At 32.2% G+C, this 23146-nt stretch overlaps 3 protein-coding genes across 4 annotated transcripts; 2 read left to right on the top strand and 1 right to left on the bottom strand.

Annotated features, from left to right (window-relative positions):
* The first annotated feature begins 3865 nt into the window (after positions 1-3865).
* Positions 3866-8099, top strand: LOC145092711 (Vps51/Vps67 family (components of vesicular transport) protein). The gene is made up of 6 exons (XM_079030691.1): positions 3866-6319; positions 6394-6588; positions 6684-6970; positions 7048-7227; positions 7317-7494; positions 7590-8099. Exons 1-6 carry the CDS (start codon positions 4109-4111, stop codon positions 7725-7727), a joined length of 3189 nt encoding a protein of 1062 aa, XP_078886817.1. The 5' UTR covers positions 3866-4108; the 3' UTR covers positions 7728-8099.
* Positions 8100-9167: 1068 nt separating this feature from the next.
* On the top strand, positions 9168-10851 carry LOC145069493 (uncharacterized). 2 transcript variants are annotated; one of them, XM_079016421.1, is made up of 7 exons: positions 9168-9272; positions 9798-9911; positions 9981-10031; positions 10132-10183; positions 10270-10328; positions 10434-10479; positions 10596-10851. In XM_079016421.1, the coding sequence occupies exons 2-7, from the start codon at positions 9843-9845 to the stop codon at positions 10712-10714; spliced, it is 396 nt and encodes a 131-aa protein (XP_078872547.1). In that variant the 5' UTR covers positions 9168-9272; positions 9798-9842; the 3' UTR covers positions 10715-10851. The 2 variants fall into 2 exon arrangements, with proteins under 2 accessions (XP_078872547.1, XP_078872557.1); XM_079016431.1 differs by having other exon boundaries at positions 9808-9911.
* A 1562-nt stretch (positions 10852-12413) lies between these two features.
* LOC145092725 (expansin-A15-like) lies at positions 12414-13841 on the bottom strand. The gene is made up of 3 exons (XM_079030708.1): positions 13622-13841; positions 13200-13512; positions 12414-13026 (listed from the first exon to the last, which is right to left on the bottom strand). Exons 1-3 carry the CDS (start codon positions 13731-13733, stop codon positions 12717-12719), a joined length of 735 nt encoding a protein of 244 aa, XP_078886834.1. The 5' UTR covers positions 13734-13841; the 3' UTR covers positions 12414-12716.
* Positions 13842-23146: the final 9305 nt, after the last annotated feature.

Below are 23146 nucleotides of genomic sequence, written 5' to 3' on the forward strand. Positions count from 1 at the left end.
TATGCACACTCTCGGTTTAACGTATACTACAACTGACGTTTTAGATCGCTAAGGCTAAAAAGTATTTTAACGCAAACTCAATTTTTACGACACACAACATCGTGCCGGTTTTGTCGCAAAACTTCGACGAACCATAACTTCTTCGTTATAAGTCAGATTTTAGCGTTCCTTATATCCACAAAATCCTTGTTATGACTACTTCAACTTTCTTTAAAGATATTGGGTCAAATCTTCATTCTATTTTTGCATTATATTTTTATTATTATTTTATTAGATCATTATAAGCACGTATATTGCACATAAATCACATATATCACATAATACTCAAATAATTCTTCTTCGTTACATAAAAATAGATTACAATTGTTGACCCTAACTATTACATCATCATGGATTAGCCAGAAACGCAAACGTTACACTCTAACTCCCTTGAGGCCTTCTGTTATCAGCCTTCACACCCTTTAAGCAACTACATCGAAACCCTAATCTCTATTTGTGAGTTTTGAGATTTTTGAGTGTTTTGTGTTCATATTTGAAGGAAGTATACCATTAGAGAGCACTTAGGAAGCTTCAAGCCTTTTGGATCTGGAACTTGCACCTCATAAACATTATCCAGGAGGTATAAAGTTCAGAACTTGATGAATGTTTTGTTAGACCTTGTTAGTCTTTAGGTTTATGTCCTTTTTGGTCCCATATTCTTGGTATAATTAGGCATGAGCTACTCATGGCTTTTGAGTATACTTTCTAAACGTTTTTGTGTGCACGAAATCATAAAAATGCAATCTTGATCCCTTCCTTCCACCCATTCTTGAGATATGGAGCTTGAGATTGTAAAATAAGCTAGGGTTTTGGATTTGAACTCTCTTTAGCCATGCAATGACATAAAGTTGGAGACTTTATTATTTAGAATTCTCATTAGGTTTAGATCTATGTGTTGAGTAAAAGGTCTTAAGGAAATAAGTGGTTAGTGTGAGTTTTGGAATCTGAGTCGATTACGTCATGCGTAATCTAGGCTACACTATGGTGTAATCTAGGCTACGTTGGGTGGAGTCCTATTTTCAAGATAAGGCTCTACGTCATGTGTAGAGCTGGGAGTACACAACGTATATGTATAGAAGTCCGACTGTTGACTTTTTGACCCATTGACTTTTGGTCAACTATTAGGGTAGGTCTCGGGAAGGGCAAAATGGTCTTTTTCCTTAGAGGAGTTAGTCTTAATCTAAGGACTTGTTGGTTTGAGGTTTTTACCTTGGTTTTGATTTAAGGATTTTTGGTGAATTAATAGTGTGAGGAGTTCGGGGCTCAGCAACTCTAATTCGTGTTTTCCTTGACAACTAATTAAGGTGAGTTTTCCTCACTGTACTCGTGGGTCGAAGGCACCAATGCTGTCCCACTAAGTTGTGTTATGTAATATGATATATATATATATATATATATATATATATATATATATATATGATGTTGCTATGATGTAGCGATCTGTTAGGTTGGTAGATTTGTATTATTACCTGTATTTGATAATTAATGTTATTTGTTGCATATGTCGACATATTGGTGGTTGGGTTGAGTCGGGAGGCCAACAAACCCTGGATGGTGGGTTGAGGTGGTACTGCTTCGTACGGTAGACCAACAAACCCGGGAAGGTTGGGTTGAGGCTATAAGCCAACAAAACCTGGATGATTGGGTTGAGATAACATGTTAACAAACCCTAGATGGTTAGGTTGAGGCCACATGCCAACAAACCCCATATACATGTAATGTAACTGTTATTGTGTTTTTGTGTGGAGTACTTTGGGGGAACTCACTAAGAATTGGCTTATAGTTGTGGATTTCCATGTTTCAGGTACTTTGGATGATCGGGGAAGGCAAATGCTTAATCTTACACATCATCCTATGGATTTTTATGCTTTGAGAGATGTTTGATACTCTAATTCTATGATTATGTTTTGGAACAATGTTTTGTATAACGTATAGTTTACGAAAATGGTTTCTGAAAAATAAAATTTTTTATCAGGATTTTTGGGATGTCACAATATCGATGGAATTATACTGACGAGATCTTCGACTCCCGTTTAGATTGTTTTTCCTAACAATCGATCGATTTAAATTTCGGTTTTTGTATCGCATATTGCTGCGTTGAAACTTCTAAAAATCATAAATTCCTCATGCGAAGTCAGATTTGGACGCTGTCTATATACACACTCTCGGTTTTATGATTACTACGACTTTCATTTAGATGGCTTAGGATAATAAGCAACCTATCTAAAATTCACTTTTTGCGATGCGCTGAGCCGTATCGGTTTAACCGCTAAAATTTTTAACAATTATAACTTCTTCATATGTAGTCGGATTTGGGCATTCTATATATCTACGAAAATTGTATTGATGTTTCCTCATGTTTATGCTGATTAATTTTGCTAAAAAGTAATATATCTGTACTTCGAATTTTATAAACGATGGTTTATATTGAATTCTATTGGAATTCAAAAATGGGGTATTACAAAGAGGCTAAGATAAGAATGTGTAAGGAAATCTTCGCCCCCAAGCCAATTTAAGTACATGATGTTTTATGAGAGCATGCCATATACAAAAAAATGTAGTCTTATCTCTTACATGACAATCTTGTTGGAATACATGCATAACCTCAACATAATGAAGTTACTACTAGACTGTCAGCTTGATCCCACTCAAGTTGCACTATGGGGAACACACCGTATGGTATGATCATTTTCTAGTGTTTAACCAAACTTATAAATCTATAAGAGGATGGAGCATAAATGGATCACAAACAAAGCTAGGTCAATATGAGCACAGGTGGACAAAGCTATTACTAGCACTCTCTATGCTCTTTCAAGGAAAAACTATAACACCCGTGATTTGAGATTGAAGGGTTTTAACCATAAAGGTGTGAAAATGCCAATAAGATATTTATTTGACAATTATTTATGAAACAAATTGTTAATCATTTCTATAAGTAATGATGGTTGGAACTCAAGATAAAAAAGCAATAAAAAAAACTTTCCTTGTGATAAAGGCATGATGAAAAATTTAGGTACATTGTTATTTTAGTTTTAGGCTTAATTGTAACAATCATGAAAATTTTGGTAAAACTAGATAACTATCAAATCTATTATTAGAGAGTAAATAATTATAACTTGATAATCAGGGGTGATATTTGGAGTAACACAAGTTTAGTGGCCAAAGTGTCAATCTATTAAATATAAAAGATGAAATATTTTTTGAGTTTTCGCTAGTCATTTATCGAAAGAAAACGAGGTGTGTGTATTTTTTTAATAAGACATGCGAAATCAAATAATATTTTCACCGATAAACTGGATTTGTGATTGAGAGAAGTATTTAAATCCATAAAATGAGGTGCGTGTGACTTTGGTTTATTTTTTTTATGTTATAATTTCATTGTTGTAGTCTTATCATCCATGATTTATGTTTGCATTCATGTTCACTATATTAGGTTTGATTTGTTTGTGTTTTTATTAAAACATTTTTTATACCTTCATAGTTTGTCGTGATGTTGTTTAAAACTTGTTATGAATTATAATTATAATTTGATTTTAGTTTTAGTTTTATTATTGGTTCGAACTTAAATTTTGACATGATTTAAAAGTCGAAGATAAAAGAAATGATTATTTAAGAATTTTGACTGGATAAAGTTATAATTTACATGATTTACATAGACTAAAGTTATAATTTACTCATATATTTTTGACAAAAGAAAAAACTTCTGGTGCGCTTTTGTAAATAAATGATCGTTATAACTTATACAAGACGCTGAAACTTTTATATTTGCCCCTTAACTATGTAAAACGTTCAAAATCTTCCCTAGAATTTGTATCCGGCAATGGCTGTTGAAATCGAATCGGTGGGCTAAAGGCCCAACCTTATACCCCCGTCACATAGAAGCGATATTCATAGGAAACTTCTGATTCTTCACGAGACTGTGTTTACGAGAAGAACTTGTTGACGAAATCTATATTGTAATCGATTATGAATCACGTTTGGTGAGAAAATTCTGTGAATTGGATCTGCATACAAGCAAAATTGTGAATTTAAATAGGGATTTCGAGATCTGCCACCAACAACCACCACCATGAGAGTGGCAGGGCAATCACCACCACCACCTTCTCCGCGACAATCAACACCGTCGTCTCCATCCACATTAACAGCAAAAGATGCGGAATCTCTCTTCCGTACCAAACCCATATCCGAAATCCGAAATGTCGAAGCTGCAACCAGAAAACAGATCCAAGACAAGAGCGAAGAGCTACGGCAGCTTGTCGGTAACCGTTACCGCGATCTGATCGATTCCGCCGATTCAATCGTCAACATGAAGTCATCCTGCCACTCCATCTCTGGCAATATATCCGCTGTTCACGATGGTATCCTTCATTCCCTTTCATCTACAACGATTAACCCTAATTCTGCATCTTCAAACCCTGCTAGGGCTCGTATCTACGGCATTGCGTGCCGTGTTAAGTATATAGTCGATACACCTGAGAACATATGGGGATGCCTCGACGAATCGATGTTTGTCGGTGCAGCTGCACGATACATGCGCGCGAAATTAGTTCACCATGGTTTAACTAGCAACGATGATAACAAGAGCGTGTTATTGAAATTCCCTTTGTTACAACACCAATGGCAGATCGTAGAGAGTTTCAAAACACAAATCTCACAGAGAAGTCGTGAGAGATTGTTGCTAGATCAAGCCGTAGGACTTGAGATCTCTGCGTATGCTGATGCTCTTGCTGCTGTTTCAGTTATCGATGAACTCAATCCGGCTCAGGTTCTGAAACTGTTACTTGATTCGAGAAAGTCCTGTGTTTCTCAGAAACTAGGTAGTTGTAAGGTGGCTAGTGAGAATGTGATCATGGTGTTTTGTGAAGTATTGAAGGTGATCCAGGTTAGTGTAGCACATGTAGGAGAGTTGTTCTTGCAGGTTTTAAGCGACATGCCTTTGTTCTACAAGACAGTATTGGGTTCACCCCCTGTTTCTCAGTTATTTGGTGGGATCCCAAATCCAGATGAAGAAGTAAGATTATGGAAATCTTTTAGGGACAAATTGGAATCCATAATGGTAATGCTGGATCGTGATTTCATTTCCAAAGCTTGTTTGGACTTCTTAAGGAGTTGTGGGAAGGAGATTGTCAACAAGGTCAATGGGCGTTACCTAATTGATGCCATTGATAACGGGCAACAGCTTTCTGCAGCTGAGAAATTGATCAGAGAAACCATGGAAGGGAAAGATGTGTTGGCAGGGAGTTTGGAGTGGCTGAAAACCGTTTTTGGTTCAGAGATTGAAATGCCTTGGAGTAGAACCCGTGAGCTTGTTTTAGGCAATGATGATGATCTTTGGGATGAAATCTTTGAAGAAGCTTTTGCATCAAGAATGAAAGCTATAATTCTGTCTGGATTTGATGAAATGAATAAGATAGTCAATGTAAAAGAGTCCATCCTCACAATCTCTGGTGACCAAGTTGACTTTCAAGCTTTCTTGAATAGGTCTCCATTAGGTGGTGGGGTTTGGTTTATGGAGCCAACTAGCAAAAGAGGTGGTTTAGTTACAAGTCCTAAAGCATCCATGGTGGGTAATGATTACCAAAACTGTCTAAATGCTTACTTTGGTGATGAAGTTGGAAGAATCAGAATGGCAGTTGATAACCACTGCAAGAATGTTCTTGAAGACCTTTTAAGCTTCTTGGAATCTCCAAAAGCCTCTTTAAGGTTGAACAAACTAGCACCATATCTACAAAGCAAATGTTTTGAAAGCATTTCAGCCATACTTACAGAGCTCAAGCATGAATTGGAGTACTTGTATGCTACATTGGGTAATACTAATACTAATTCATCACCTCCATCATCATCATCATCATCATCAGCATCTCCAGCTATAATTGTTGAAAGATCACTATTTATTGGAAGACTCCTGTTTGCATTCCAGAAGTACTCTAAAAACATTCCTGTAATCCTTGGTTCTCCTAGACAATGGTTGAATGAAAGTAGAGTATCAGTATCACCACTTTTGAGGTATTCTAGTGGAAGATTTGATTCTTTCACTTCTGAAAACCATGGAAAGAAAATTCTCACCTCACCTAGAAGACAAACTTCACTTACTGCTTCTGCATTATTTGGAGTTGATGACACTTCAAGCCCACAGCTTTCTGAACTTAAAAAAACAATACAAGATCTTTGTATCAAAGCTCATAACCTGTGGATAACTTGGGTTTCAGATGAACTCTCTTCTCTCCTTTCTCAGAGCCTCAGAAATGATGAATCTTTATCTGCAACCACACCATTGAGAGTAAGTTTTCCTTTTTAGTTTTTATTCCATTACATTTATGTAAATTGTTAAAAATATGTTATAAATATTTACAGGGGTGGGAGGACACAGTGGTTAAACAAGAGGAGTCTAGTGAACACCCATCAGAGATGAAGATCTCACTTCCTTCAATGCCTTCTTTATACATCACCTCATATTTGTTTCAAGCTTCTGAAGAAATTCACCGAGTTGGAGGTCATGTTCTTGATAAACCAATTCTACAAAACTTTGCTTCAAAATTACTTGAAAAGGTATTTTTTTTTTCAAAATCAAAACCCTAATTCATGTTTCTGAACATAACTTTTTTTTAGTCATTAATCATATTCTTGTTGTTTTCTTGATATAGGTGATTGATATATACATGAATTTCCTCTCAAACAATGAATCTACTACAAATACAACCCGTGTGTCTGAAAAAGGAGTACTCCAAATATTACTGGATCTAAGATTTACTGCTGACATTCTATCCGGAGGCGATTTAACAGGAAACGAAACCTTAAAAACATCAAAAACAAAAACAGCATACAGACGAAAACAAGATGTTGCCCAACAAACAAAAACAGTTATGAAAGATCGCCTTGATGAGTTGGCAAATCGCCTCTCTCAGAAACTAGACCCCATAGACTGGCTCACGTACGTTTCTTTTTATTTATTTATTTATTTATTTTCGTGACATAATTATAAAATATAATTTTAAAAATTGTGTATAGGTATGAGCCATATCTGATGGAAAACGAGAAACAGTGTTACTTGAGACATGCTGTTTTATTTGGTTTCTTTGTGCAACTTAATCGTATGTACACAGACACCATGCAAAAATTGCCTACAAATTCAGAATCAAATATAATGAGATGCTCCACAATTCCTCGTTTCAAATATCTTCCAATCAGGTTCATTCATGAATCATGAATCATGATTCATCTTTTATTAAATCGGTTTATTATTATTTATTATTAATGTTTTTTTTTTTGGTATGTAGTGCTCCTGTGTTATCCAAGGGGACGAGTAAGTCGCCTATATCAACATCATCTATAGACAACAGTGTGACATCATCAAGTAATTCATGGAGAAATTATACACAAAATGAGCATATGAATATGGATCATGACACTACAAGCTTAGGGGTTGCAACGCCTTTCCTCAAGTCCTTCATGCAGGTAGGTAGATCAAGATCGTCTTCAAGGGCAAAATCGTAATTTTAAAAAAGTGATTTTTTTTTTTTTTTTTTAAAATTTTGTTGTTGAAATGCCAGGTTGGCAGCAGATTTGGGGAGAGTACATTGAAACTAGGATCGATGCTGACAGAAGGACAAGTAGGAAGATTTGGGGATATTTTACCTGCTCAAGCAGCTGGACTTCTTTCATCATTTACAGCTGGAAGATCAGATTAAAATTTGGATTTACTGATATTATATTTTCCAACAAGTTAAACAAGTTCCAAAAACATGGGAACTCACTTGGGTGACAAATTAAGGTCTCACATGAACTGCTGCTTCGAGGGGATTTGTAAAGAGAATATTTACAGGAGGGTTAAGATTGTGTGTGTTTGTTGGTGTAAAATTTTGGAATATGTGTGTGTGTAAACGAGGTGAAGACTGAACTTATAATTTCATGTGTTTTAAAGTTAATTTCATGAAGAAAAGAAAATAGAAGAGAGAGGGAAAGAGGGAGTTTGAGGTTAAGTTTAGAAGAGTGTTTTGTGGACTACACATATTTGTATACTGTTTTTATAGCGACTTTATTATATTTTCATTGTTTGGAAACATTTGGTATTATGTGCTTATAATTTGGATCAATCCAATAATTTTAACAATTCATATGTTTTGTATTATTTGTTAAATGAGATTGGACTCGACTTTTTTACAAAATGAAAGAACTTTTTTACATGATAACTTACGACTAAATATTAAAGTTACAGCTTTTTTCATACGTTATTACTTTACAAAACAGTGAGAGTTATTTTTGATAATTTAATTTGAGAGATTGAGAGACATTTATTGTTACCTTTTAATGTAAAGTTGACATAGCATAGCATGGTAAAAATTGGTTACAAACAATGTTTTAAAAACCTGTTTTTTAGTTGAACCGGTATGGTGATCCGTTCCCGGTTTAACCGGTTCGACCGCTGGGTGAACCGGTTTCTATATTTTTCATGTATTTTTCTATTTTCCAACATATACATACATATAGGAATTATGAATTTGATGTTTACAAGTTCAAACATTAAAAATACACATAAAAATAAGTTGTAGATGAATTCAAATACATTAAAATAACGCATAACCATAAATTTTAGTGTTTTACATCAATCCATATACGTCAAAAAGAAAATAAAGTATAATACCGAAACGAAATATAATTTTTGATGAATACAAACACATCAAAAAAATTTATAACATTTACCATATGTTTTTATTTAGAGAAAACTAAATAGATTTGAAAAAAATTACCAAAGTTTATTATGTAAATGGTTCTTTTTTCATGTGTTTTTATTCGGTTGAACCGGTTTATTTTGACCGGTTCAACCGTTTTTTTTCTAGAAACCGGCCGGTTCAATCCGGTTTAGAAATCAATGTAAAACCGGTGATAGTTGAACCGTTCCCTCTCCCAGTTCCCAGTCCAACCGGTTCCATCGGCCGGTTCAAACCGGTTTTTAAAACATTGGTTACAAAATGAAAGTTCGATTAAATGATTAAAAGTTGCATACAATGGCAACAATAGTAGTTTTTTACGTAAAATCATTAAAAAAATGATACATTATTTGATAAAGTAATTAATATATTTAAATAGTGAATGCTGAAGTTTTTGAGATAGTTTGAGGACTAATTTTGTAATTTTGTAATTAGTTACACTACCAACGCAAATCCCCCCCAACGCATTTCGCCGATCTTCTTCCCCAACGACGAGCGAATTGACACGGAGAAGTGATTCCGCAGGTGAGTTCTACGTTCTGTTCTGTGTAGATCATCTTTCGTTATACCTATTTTCATGTATCCTCTAATTTTTATATGAGTATGAATCATATTATTCCTTGGAAGCATTAGTTTTTAGTGTTAGGGTTCCATTGAATCAAAATGTTCGTTTGTTTGATTAAATTGACAATTCTATGGAGCTTCCTTGTGGTTTCATACAGTTACATCTGTGCTTCTCACTCACAATAATGACAATTTTGATAATCCTCTTGTTAGTTTCGATTTGATTATTGTAATTATGTTATTTCCGAAGTTATGTACTGAATAATTTTCGGTTTTACAAGATTGACTTGATTTACTGCTGTAATTGTTATGATAGCTTCAATATTCCTGTTGCTTGAATTGATTCATTTGTTTGTTGCATCACCAACTCCGATCCAAACTTATCTCAATGGTGAATTCATGCTTTTTGATTATGTTCTCTGCATCTGAACTAGAGGTTTTTAGGTCATCTTTGTTTCCTCACTTTTTTAATCCCTTTGGGCTTAGAACACTGAAGAAAGGAAGAAATCTATATAGTGAACTGAAGCTGAGATGGGAGATTCAGATCCTAGAAACTCTTTGAGATGCAGACACTGTGCAGGTCCTCTCACCAAGGAGATGGTAACTTCCATAACAAAACTATGAATTTTGTTCATCTTCTGTGTGTTATATTGTTCTTATCAATGGCAGGAAACCAGTGCTTGGACTGTTGGACCTCTTATCAGAGATAGCTTTTCCATGGTACTCCTTTTATTATTATTATTATTAAAAATCACTTTTTTTTTTTTGGAAAAAGATTCTATAAACTTTCTTTATTTGATCTTTCTTGATCACAAACCAGATTGGTTCTGCTGTTGGTGGTGTGTCAAGTGCATTCTATGGATTCAATCTAGGTATAAACATCAATGTTATTCAATTCTTTACTCTAATTTCCATTTATTTTTTTACATAAATCATTTACTTTTTTCTTTTCTTGTAGTGATGCCAATTGTTCAAAGGCGAGTGAAAGGACCTATGTGGTTGCATTTCTTGATTGGTGTAAGCTTCTTTACTAAATGGGAACTAAATAATTTTCATTTATTTATTTAAATCTAAAAGACTATATTTCTTTCATTAATATTTACGTTATTGATTCTGATGCAGGCCCCACCAGTGATAGTATTCTCATCAGCTTGTGCTGGATTAGCAGGTGAGTATTACTGTCTGTCTGGATATAGTGTTGTATAGATAAAAGTTTTTTAAATAAATATTTAAAAAAGAAATCATTGTTTTAGTTTTAGTTTTAATTGAATGAAATATTTGTAGGTGGTGCGATTCCAGCGCTTACTCAACTTGCAGCTTCATCATATCACGCAGCAGTCTCGTCAGCGCCACCTCCTCAAGATGATGACATCAGCAAATCAAGAACTTCCTCCACATTATAACAAAATGGTGAATCACTGAGTTGACTCGATCTTCGATCTGGATTTATACAGCTTGAACCACATGTACATGTTTTGAATTTTTGGGATTTGATTTTGAAACTCAACACATATATATAGTAGATGGGTGTTTGATAAAATTATGATCATGACTGTATATTATTAGCAATAGGGTTAAATCATCATAGCTCATTTAAAAATTAAAATGTTAGTGAGAAATGGTGAAATATGATATAATTAGTTAACTATATATATGTCATAAATCGTTAAGAAATCACATGTGTTTGGTTTACACTAATGTTAAAGAAGACAAATCACCTCATGGGCCTGAATTTTCAAGGCCAAAAAAGAATATCATCCTATACTTCGAGAGTAAGAATTGTTAATCTGCCAAACTTGGGGGCTAGTATGTGAAACTTTTTTTAAGAATGTCGATTGGAAATCAATTGTGTTTAAAAGAAAGATCGAAACCCTAACAAATGAATTTATACCATCTATGATTGTGAATTGAAGATGCATGTAGGCTCCAAATGTAAGCCCATATATATCTGTGATTTTGATGGAATAAGGTTTTTTTTTTGAAAATAAATAATTATACAATTATACTAAATTCGTATGTTTCTTTAATAAACGAGGCTGGATTTGAAAATTGGATACACAGGTGTTAGGATAAAAAAGATTAACGAACCTTGAGGGTAAAATTGACATTTCTCTTAAGTAAAGGGTAGTCGATGAAAAGTTTTTTTAGGGCAGCATAGATCAGGTACCAGGGTGTATAAAATGAGAACAAAACCCTAAAGCTAGGGTTTAACACTACTTGATCTTATCCGAGCGGTACCGGGAAGGGACTACGGCGGCGATGGTGATAGTCGTATCGGAGAAACATGGCGGATATTGTCACCCATCCACGACATCTTCTGGTGTTTAAAGGTTGCAGGAGGCTCCGTCATGTTCTTCTCAGTTCGCCTAGTCGCTATTCTCTTCCTTAGTTCCTCCGGTCATCCGCGATGAAGACTGCCCGCTTCCGGAGCCATAAATTCGATTATACTCGGGGCGATGATGGCCGCGCGGGCTAACCAAAACAAATTATTTTTCTTTGTTAAGTTGATTTATGCATTCGTTTTTAGTCTCTACAAATTAAAGCCCCTGATTTTTTTCGAAATCGATCGATTTTTTTCGGCAATTTAGGATTTTACTTGTAGTTGATATTCAAATTAAATCCCCTTGCTTCTAAAAGTAAACTATGATTTTCTACATCAAAATGCTGTTTTTCTCAGTGAAGTAGTCATATATATGTTATTTATATTTATATTCTTAATTGTGTTTGCTTTGATCCAGAGACGATTCTTGCTTGATTGTTAGTTTGTGGAATAAAGCATGAAATTCAAAATCTGATCGGAGTAATGCGGCTGTTGGTGGTTGAAGCTGGCCCTCCCTCTAGATCTCCGGTGTTGCTGTATGTTGTCTCTCTTTGATGCAATCTGATGCAACATAAATTCATAGTCTTTTGTAGATGATTAGATTCGCATGTCTTTTATACTGAAGTAATATACATATTTCTCAGTTAAGTATTGTAATATATGGGTTTTTAAGTCCCATCTGGAAAACTTCTCCTTTAATCATTTTATCACAATAAACAATCTTTTTAAAGCATTATTGAACTTATAGGAGACAATTTGAAAAAAAAAACCCTCAAATGATATGCTCAAAAGTTAAAACCAATAATGGATCAGTCTTTAGCACCACACTCATTCCAATATTGAGCATGATTACAACACACACAACTACTAGTTCACTAAGAAATACACATACTAAATACCAACCCTTGTTGGTTTTCAAATCATACTACTAACAATCTTTAAGAATTTGTAGTATACTTTAGGCATCCAATCTGGGCTTTTTAAAAAGAGCCCATGAAATTGGATCTTGATCACTATAAAAAACTATCAACCAATTAGTAACATAAACAACCAAAGAGTAGAATCGTGAGTTAGGAATTAGGATGCTAAAACTGTCTTCCTGTGTAGGTTTGCCCAAATGACCAGTTCACAGGTGCAACATTGTTAGAAATTACGGTTTTGCCATCACTCGTTGTAACTTTAAACGATAGAGTTTGACCATTAAGGTAACTATTACTCTGCCAATTTTGACCCCAATTACGACTCATCTTTTGCCATGTGGCCCCACCTTTCGACCCCCTTACAGACACCGAGATGACATCACCCGCTCCACCCACATTGGTCACAAGCACCAAGTTAAAATACGAGTGACCGTTAATCGTGAACCTAATCCCACCTCTCTTTCTACAAGCAACTCTGCAAAAATTTACAAAAAAACGTTAGGAGTTGTTTGAAAACCTCTGAATCGATCAGCATTCAATGTGTATGACAAAATCTCCATTAGAATCATTTTCACTGAATGTTTCAGTTTTATCAAACAACCCCTTAGTCTGTGTATTGGAGGGGAGGCTAGATGCAGACAGTCTTACCTTCTATATTGAACTGGTATTATCCCGGCTTTTTCTCGAGCAATGCGGTTGAAGATAGGTTGGGCGAGGTCAAAGTGTTGCAAGGGTGGATTACACCAACCACCATTGTTGTTAGGGAGCGCGTTGTTTGGTGGGCAAAAGTTTGTAGCCGTGACAATGATTGATCCTGGGTGGCACCATTTTTGGTCGTTAAGACACTTGATCTCGAAACATGCACCGCATGTGAGACCGTTGTTGAAGAGACTTGTACTTAGTGCAGCTGTGGTTGTACCGTATCCTTGACTATATAGATTTCCGTACCCACAAGCTCCCCCTGTGAAAAAATTACCAAAATCAAATTGCGAAAAACATGTCAATCCAGTTGAGCCAAACAGTGTTGGGTTCAACTGGGTTGGACTGTGTAGAATTGTTGATGTTCTTACCCATTGTGCCGGAGGCGTCGTGACCCCCGTAGAAGGTGGCGTGGGCGTTAGACCATGCATTAACACTTGTGATGGTGGATAGGAGAAGTAAGCATAGATCGAGAAACCTCATTTTTTTTTTTATTCCAAAGTGATGATTTTTATGAAAACGAGGAATGGTATTTCTATTGTACTCTTTGTGAACTTGGACTTAGATTCATAGAAGAGTAATGAGTTGAAGTGATGAATGGTGCTATATTTATAAACAAGGCATGGAAAGATGGAACTACTTTTTTTCTTTTGGTTTTATATTGCTCTTGTTTTATTTATATTATATAGTTAATAATTGAAGGGGTAAATAGGAGGAATACTTTTGTTATAACCAAAACCATCTTTTTCTCTGTAATAAATCTCTTTGTTTTCCTTTCTTAAAATCTCAAAAACAAAAAAAAAGTAAAAAACGTTAAAGAGAAGTTGAGAACGCGGCGTACTGTGTAAGTGGGACTCATTTTTAATTTTTTTTGCGTTATAATTGCATTATCCTTGATGTCTTTTCTTCTGTAGGCATCAACAGAGTTTTCTAAAAATAAAATTGAAAGGAATCCTTCTTAAAGTAATGACTGTATGACGATAAAATGAGTGATGTATCCCTAGGCATTGTGTCTTGTTGAAGTTAAAGAAAGATGGAAAAGCAAAAATCCCTTGTATAAATCTATACGAAAAGTGTTTTGATGATATGTAACTTTTTGAATGGAAAAAACCGGTGTGCAAAAGATTATTGTGAAAAGTGAAAAGCATGGGGGACAAATATGATGCGATTTGTAGGAGTCTAATCTCACTTTACAGCATATGAAGATGAAATAAATAGAATACTTTACAGCTTGAACTCAACTTCTGTTTTCTCTCTCTTTTACGTTGGATAAAAAATTCTTATCCAAATATGATGTGATTCGTAGGGTTCAAAGGTTACTAATACACATACACATAACAAAGTTTTATCCCATATAATTTCCTAATTTCATAAGATCAAACTTGGTTTGTGATCGATTACTAGTTGTAAGAAATCAGCAACACAAGTAAATACATGTAAAAAGTCGCTAAAATATTTATTAATTTTAACTTGTGTCGTTTGTTGCCTCTAACTAAAGTGAATGATGGGTATGGAAGCTTAGTTGGACATGCTCTTTCATGGTTTCTTCCATGAGATATTTGTTAGATAATGGTACTTTGGGGAGTCACGTTGTATAGGCTTGATGGAATAATTTTGTTCCAATAAAGTTGAACATCTTGGGTTGGCATTTGGGTTTGGATGAAGTGCCTACGATGTAGAATCTTGTTGACAAATGTGGATTTTATGTGGACTTCATGTTTTGTCCCCTTTGTATTAGGAGTATGAACACATCATTTATGTATTGAACCATATTGGTAAATGGTGGGATCTCAACAAGCCTTTTAATTCCATTTCAGATTGGATTCTTTGGGCGAACAACTTTAATTTAAATGTTGTCCAAAAAATGTTTTGATGTGATAATTATTTACCACTTTTTGGGTCATTTGGAGTTTTAAGAACAACCTTTTATTTGGATCGACTAAGTTGAGAAAATCAGACATTTAACATGTTGATTGGTTGTGCAACCTTAGTTTAGCTACTTCGAGTATGTGATCAAATAACACAAAATTTGAGACCATTATACGAGTATGTAATAAAAAATATGATACATATAAAGGTTATGAGACCATAATACGAGTATGTAATCCAATAACACAAAATTTGAGACCGGAGAACACGAAATATAAAAATTGAGAACACTGGGAGTAATATAATACTAGAGTTATTTATTATTTTTTTTTGTAGCTCGATCAAAATCTCTTCCCTATTTATACATATCCAAGATGTATAAAAAGGTAAAATATTTGCCAAAAATCTAGTCTAATGACTAGATAGTTGTTTTATTTAGAAATTGAGTAGATGAAAGAAAAAAAAATTATGAAACCAGACTTTTTTTAGAGCAACTTGCACATATAATCACGAAACCAAACTTTTTAAGTGATTCTAAATAATCAGAGTCTCATGTCAAAATCCCATAACTGAATACGACTTTTTTAACCAATATTTTTTTAATTGGTTTTGGGCTAGGGCCAGGCAAAATGTACTGTCCTGACCCCACTCTAGAGTTGAGGTACACAAACAAAATCGGTTTTTTCAAAAATCTAATATTCATTATGGTTTTCTATTTTCAGTTTAGATAATATGATCTGATTTGAATGAGATACCTTGAAAAATCTAAACGCCAATATTTTTTCCGTAAAAATTCAATAACTTTCATCCAACATTTGAATCCTATCCACCAAATTATCCAAAATCCGATTATTTCCAACCAAAAATCCGAATTGGATTATCAGAAATCTTATATGAGAAGATCCGTTTTATCTATAAAAGATCCAAAATAGAATATGGATATCCGGCCGACGTGTATACCTGTAGTGACAAAAACCTTCGTTGATGTTTGGTCCACTTCACATACTTGGCCCAATAATACTTTTCTCTTTAACACAAGCTTCAAAGTTAAAACATTAGTATTATCTTCTTTTTTTTTTTTTTCCTAACAGAAGACTTTGTCCATATTTTCTCTAAAAAGTAAAAACTCTTTTCTACGCTTAATGTATGTAATCGTCCTTTCATTACGGACCTAATACATTAATTAATACCTACTCTAATTAAATTGGCAAAGCTTGAATATTACAGAAAGTTTTGACTTCGAATTGACATGGATATGACGTAACCCCCTACATTTATATAATATATTATACATACACGTATTATGAAATCACTAGAGCAGAAAATATGAAATGATAGATAATGACCTTGGTATTTCTGAATATTTTATTGGTTGTAACTTGATTTCAATGATTGAGTAATTAATTATTTAAGTCGTTAGTTGTCATTCGACCTAGTCTTCAAAAGATCTTCAATTGATTCATTTTGTCATCAATGATTTTGTAATAAACAAGGAAACGGATATAGTTTATGACTATGTTCTTTTCATCTTTGATAGTAATATTTTATCTATAACAAATACTTAAGATAACAATTAATATAATAATATATAAATGAATATTTTTAAATGTACCAACGTCACTAATAGAATAATAGGTGGTTAGGCAGGTTCTTTATTTTTAGACAAAATTACAAAATCGGTACCTGTGGTTTGTAAAAAACTTTGAATGAGGTCTAAAAAGTTTCAAATTTACATGGAATGTCCAAAATCAAAAGTTTCTGGTGAATTTGGTCTCAAGATCATGAATTTTTCGTGAATTTGATCCATGATGTACTTATCTTCCTTTCTGCCGCCATCGAGCTTCATCTACGTCATTCCACCATCGAACTTTCTCTGTGTTGTTCTCTTCCCCGACGATGAACATCAATGCTGAATCGTTGTCTAATTCATGGTGGGTTATATGGATAGATACCAGAAGAAGAAGAAAGGATTGCTTGCCTCCAAGATTAGTAATTTTGGTGTTGATCGCATAAAACAACGAACTCATTTCCAGCACTTGGAATCATCTCCTCACCCTTCCGGTAAAACCCCCTTCATCATATTACTGTGGATTCTTAGGGTTTTTGCTGTCATACCTCTATTTTTTCACACAATCGAACAACGGGCAGAAAATCCAGAATCTCAAAACAAGAAGGTGACCTCATCTTATTTATATTTTCAATTACCGAGCATTTTTCTGTCATACCTATGTTTTTTCACGAAAATGGGGTGTATGATGACAGATCATCGTCAAATAATAATTTTGGAGGAATAAAGATTACAATGATATAAAAATCATTAACCAGGAGCAACGATTTCAGTTTGAAATCAATGGTGGTGCTAGTAGGAAAGATCAGAGGTGTAGAGGTGTTTGGGATATGTGTTTACATACTTTTTTGATTATTCTCAGATGTCTTGGGGTTGAACAGAAATTACCTTGGAGATATCGGTTGAGGCAAGGGGCTTTTGTTGAACGCAAATCATGTTGATGAAGAGCCTATTTTGTCAAACTATTATTTTGCTTCAATCTGGTTTTTTTTTTTTTTTTTTTTTTTTTTTTTTTTTTTTTTTTTTGTAGTTGAAAATGCGAGGAAGATGATAATGTGAGAGAGAGAGAGAGAGGGAGGTAGGTGTGGGATGGGTGGGTAGATTAAGATTTTTTTATTATTTAAACTGTAAATCTAATAATATAGATTTAAAAAAATTCCATTTAAGTTTAAAACTTTTTTGAACACTATCCAAAGTTTTATTAATACCATACGAACCAATGTTGCAGTTTTGTCTTATTCTTAAAAAGTTAGAGAGAGGGTTGTTAAAAAGAAAAAATGAGACACTTATGTGAAACAGAAATAAAAGAGAGATTTTTTTTAAATATAGTATTTTTGGAACACATTTATTTTTTTTATTCAGATACAATTTATTCTCTTAAAAATTAAAAGGATGTTTTAAAAAATTAAGAAGCTATCAAAAGCTTTTAATTGAATTTAAAAAAAAACAAAATGCCCCTAAATAAATGTGATACTAGAAAAATATGTAATCACAAATTATATTAATATTATATGAATTTATTAAAATATTATAGTTTTTTATACTAACTAAGAGAGAAAAAAAAGAGCTTTTAGACTATAGTATTAGGTTTTGCACTATCTCTTTAAGGTCTAGAGTTTATAAGTATATTAGATTTTGATGTTCTAAAAATAACTAATATTTCTTTTAATAAATGTCATTTATTTATTTCAAAACTTTCAAGAAATCATACATTTTAACATGCTTAGTATAATTTATCAGGCAATCGTTCGTAATAGTTATATTCAATTTCAAACTTGGATTTTAATATTTAGGGAATTACCAAAAAAAACTTTGTATTTGCCAAAAATATTTTGTTTACTTTAAATCCATTTTTATGTTAATTAATATGATAGATATTTGTATAAAATATTTGGTAGTTTTCTAGGTTACTATGATATTTAATTCGCAAGAAAATAGATAAGTTTTTTTTTTTTTTTTTTTTTTTTTTTTTTTTTTTTTTTTTTTTTTACCTGAAGTGTCTTCCTTTTTATAATATAAGTATTAATGCAGAAAAAACGTATTTATATATGAAAAAATATTTAATTAAATATTGTGTTTATGTTCTTTTTAAATGTTATTAACATATGTGTTTTTTTGTCTGGTTATACCGTAGAATATAAAAATACAATATATATATATATATATATATATATATATATATATATATATATATATATATATATATATATTAGAAATAATAACATGTATCCATAACTATATACATCCAAATACGTAAAAATACATATTTATCTTTCTACAAAACGTGTTTATACTCCTAAAAAATCTATTTATGCATCTAAAAATATAAAAATATGTATGTACACTTCTTTTATATATATATATATATATATATATATATATATATATATATATATATATATATATATATATATAAACGTAAAAATATGTAACTATATTTCTAAAATACATATTGATATTTTTTTTAAATATATTTATATTATTTAAATATATATATATATATATATATATATATATATATATATATATATATATATATTTACGGTTTTAAAAACATATTAAAAGTATATTAATATACCACTTAGTATGTCACTAGAAGTATAAATACATATTTTTATATTTTTTAGAATTATAAATATATAATTTATTTTTGTATATAAATAAATTTTTGATAGATATATATTTCTAAATAAATAAAAATACTTAATTATACTTAGGAAAACATAATAATATTTAAAAAAAAAAACTAAAAATATGTTATTGTACTTCTAGAGAATATAGCTATATTCTTCATACATTTTTATACTATAAATATGTATTAAGAGTGTAGCTATACTTTTTAGAAGTATAAATACGTGTGTGTGTATATATATATATATATATATATATATATATATATATATATATATATAGAGAGAGAGAGAGAGAGAGAGAGAGAGAGAGACTTAGGTTATTCTATTCTAACTAATTATTGTGTGGATGTAGGAATGATTCTGGGCCAATCATTTTACTTATTTTTGGAAAGTGAATAATACATATTATTAAATTAAAGATAATTAAAAAATACCATCTAATTTCATTCTAAGGGTATTTTAGTCAATTAACATAAATTTAAAAAAAAAAATTACATATTTTAAGGAAAAATAGATTCTATTAATTTTAAAATTCTGATTCTATGGATGACAATTCTCCTCATTCAGAAATTCTGACAAAATATGTTTATCAATATATTGAAAAATAAAAAATATGATTGAACCATACAAGAATACACATTCTGACATAATATATATTTTGATGTAATGAATTTATTGAAGAATAACAAAATTTTGGATACAAGTTAAAAAAAAATTTCATTACACTCTTAGAAAAGAAAAAAAAAATATTATTCTATGAGAATGTTACACTTATTAATAACAAAAAAACACAATATATAAATCATTATACTAGAATATACTATTACATATATTTTTTCATTATATTGTATATTATTCTGCTAGAATAATCCATTCTTTTTGGAAGATTGGTGGTAATTGTTCATCTTCATCCCATACACTGTTCATCTTCAAGATTCTATTATGACAGAATCGAAATTCAAGATTCCATTCCAGTAGAATGTTGTAAGTTTCATATGTACCATGTTTAGCTTTAATATATCTCGTTTCGTTCCCAGCCAGGAAAACAAGAACATTCTTGCTCTTGATTTCATGTATACCTGCAAATGAGAAATACAACCACTCATTATTATTGCTTAATCTTCTTTCCATGGTAATTTCAAGCAATAAACATTACATCGAATTCTGTCAAGCAAAACAAACAATTTCCTGTAAAACATTGAAATCCATTCCATTTATCCGTTTCTATCAAGAACAATCAAACCCAAAACCCATCAACACTCCACTGAATTTTTGTCAAAACAAAGGAAAGAAAAACAAAATCAAAGGAGTATCCATGACCACATTTGGTCTACTGCTACTCAGGTGACATATCCCTCTAAATGTCTAGTCTTTTTATGCTAACTAATATGAGTATTAAGGCTTAACATTTACACCTTGTCATTGTATTTGTTTGATTTAAAATATTGGAGTAATTGTCATTCTGTATAATCCATATCTGGTTAGTGGTTATTGTATATCTATTTCAGAATTGAAAGTTGAGCCGTTTTATAGTTCTTATTAAGAATCTGATTACATTCTCCACTTGTTATATAATAAAATCGAGAAGCAAAAGATAAGAACATTCTTACCTTTCTATAAACTTGTTGGATTATATTCTTAAAAGTTAAATTGTGTTGTGGGATCCTTAGGATAGATGTTGGAAAACCGTTGTTTGTCACGTTTTCAACAATACATACTAAGAAGTAAATTACGATAATTCAGAGGAATGGAAGGTAGAAGACAAACAACGACTCTAATATGAGTGAAAATTAGGGAAAAAAGGAATGGAAATAGGAGGGCATGGAGCTTGGAGATCGCTATGGATACGATCTAGACCCAAACACAGAAGCAAAAAACATAGAACGGGAGTCGCTGAATCCACATAGGGGTGGAGGCATGGGGCTCTCCGATAAAGCGATGCTGGTGGGGGGTAGGGGTTTGCGTCGTTGCCTTGCTGCGACAGAGGGGATACAAACGACACCAATAAGTCGGTGATTGGTGGAGGAGTAAAAATCAGGAGGGATGAGTTGCTGGTGATCTCGATTGAAGTAGGAGGCACTGGTGGAGTCGGTGACCTGCTGGTAGCTTGGTCGATCATTTGAGCACTGGATTCAAGCATCAAGGTCGATCATTTAACCCCAGGATTACAACGCTACTCTAACAGGAAGAAGCTTGATGGTTAACGAGATGATGGTGAAGGATGATGCATAGATGTATTGTAGGGTTTTAAACTAAACTCCTAATTCAAAGGGATATTAAATGTTTTCAATATTTACTAAAAATAAATAGGTTAAGATTACTATTATACCCCTTAAACAACTTATTAATGATTTAATATTTCTTAAAAATTGATTGGTCCACAATGATTCATACATTCATACAATACTTATTTAGAATACTTGAACCTAGCTCTCTCTCTCTCTCTCTCTCTCTCTCTATATATATATATATATATATATATATATATATATATATATATATATATATATATAAACATTTAAAAAGATTGTAGATACAATATTTAACTAAATATTTTTCATATATAAATACGTTTTTTCTGGATAAATACATATAATAATAATAATAATAATAATACATAGGTAAATACATAAAAAAAAAAATTATAAACTTAAGAAGTTTTTTTCTTACAAAGTTAATATCATGGTAACTTGGAAAAAACCTATCATCACAGTAAAAAAAGTTAAAAAAACAACAATTTTAACAAATATCATACTATTAATGAAATAAAAACGGACTTCACATAAACCGAACATTTTTGGCAAATTTAATAACTTTTATGACAATGCCCCTTAATATTTCAACCATTTTTACATACCTAAATTGAGTTGATTTCTATATCGTTTTAAACATTGCTAATGATTGTTTATTCATTTCAGTTAACCTTAATATATAATCTATAACCGATTAAGTAAATAGGGTAGGAAGATGTTATCTCTCAAACTCCAATTAAATAAACAAAACTTTATTCCATCAAAAGATTAACATAACCCCTTATTTTTTGTGCACCAATCTAGCTATCATTCTTGATTTGCTTTTAAGAAAAGAATAAATATTGACCAAAACAGATACATTCATTAAAACTTGTGTAAGTTTTTATATTGCATATTTTATAATAAGATTTATTAGGTGTTTGTGATTTTATTGTCGTTAGACATTTTAGCTTACCAAAATTTACTTGAATACATAACAATACCGATAGCGAACTTGAGAGGAGATGCAGAATGCACATATTACATGTGCTAGTTTGATCTGAACATGGCAAATGACTTCAAGGAAGCAACTCCCCTTTGTGGTATCTAGGGCGGTGCTATAATGATATACTTTTATTCAGGGCTGGTCCAGACGGTGGGTAATCCGGGCGACCGTCCAGGGCCCACAACTCAAGGGGGCCCAAAATTTCTGGATTATATATATATATATATATATATATATATATATATATATATATATATATATATATATATATAAACCAATTATTACCAAAATGATTTTTAGGGCCTAAATTTGATTCAAACTCAAAATAGCTCAAAAGATAAACAATTCGACTTGCTTGTTATTGCTAATTGAACGTAATTATAGTGAAGAATAAATGATTTTTTTTAATCTTTATTATATTTTTCTTTAAGGGGCCATTTTTTTCTTTTCGCCCCGAGCGCCATATACGTTTGGACCGGCCCTGCTTTTATTTTAGTTTCTCTTAACCTTTATAACTTATCAACTTTTATATAAATTTAACGAGAACTTCAAATTTTCTGACCATCAGGTCAAGGTTTTTGTTCGGTTGA

This window comes from Lactuca serriola, chromosome 1, assembly GCF_051521515.1.
Source record: "Lactuca serriola cultivar US96UC23 chromosome 1, Lser_US96UC23_V15, whole genome shotgun sequence".
In the NCBI taxonomy this organism is placed as follows: domain Eukaryota; kingdom Viridiplantae; phylum Streptophyta; class Magnoliopsida; order Asterales; family Asteraceae; genus Lactuca; species Lactuca serriola.

Coding starts and splice junctions, on each gene's coding strand:
- LOC145092711 (XM_079030691.1), top strand. CDS start 4,109: ATGAGAGTGGCAGGGCAATCACCACCACCACCTTCTCCGCGACAATCA. Junction 6,589..6,683: donor CTTCAAAATTACTTGAAAAG/GTATTTTTTTTT, acceptor TTCTTGATATAG/GTGATTGATATATACATGAA. Junction 7,495..7,589: donor TCCTCAAGTCCTTCATGCAG/GTAGGTAGATCA, acceptor TTGAAATGCCAG/GTTGGCAGCAGATTTGGGGA.
- LOC145069493 (XM_079016421.1), top strand. CDS start 9,843: ATGGGAGATTCAGATCCTAGAAACTCTTTGAGATGCAGACACTGTGCA. Junction 10,184..10,269: donor ATTCTATGGATTCAATCTAG/GTATAAACATCA, acceptor CTTTTCTTGTAG/TGATGCCAATTGTTCAAAGG. Junction 10,329..10,433: donor GGTTGCATTTCTTGATTGGT/GTAAGCTTCTTT, acceptor ATTCTGATGCAG/GCCCCACCAGTGATAGTATT.
- LOC145092725 (XM_079030708.1), bottom strand. CDS start 13,733: ATGAGGTTTCTCGATCTATGCTTACTTCTCCTATCCACCATCACAAGT. Junction 13,513..13,621: donor CGACGCCTCCGGCACAATGG/GTAAGAACATCA, acceptor ATTTTTTCACAG/GGGGAGCTTGTGGGTACGGA. Junction 13,027..13,199: donor ATACCAGTTCAATATAGAAG/GTAAGACTGTCT, acceptor AAATTTTTGCAG/AGTTGCTTGTAGAAAGAGAG.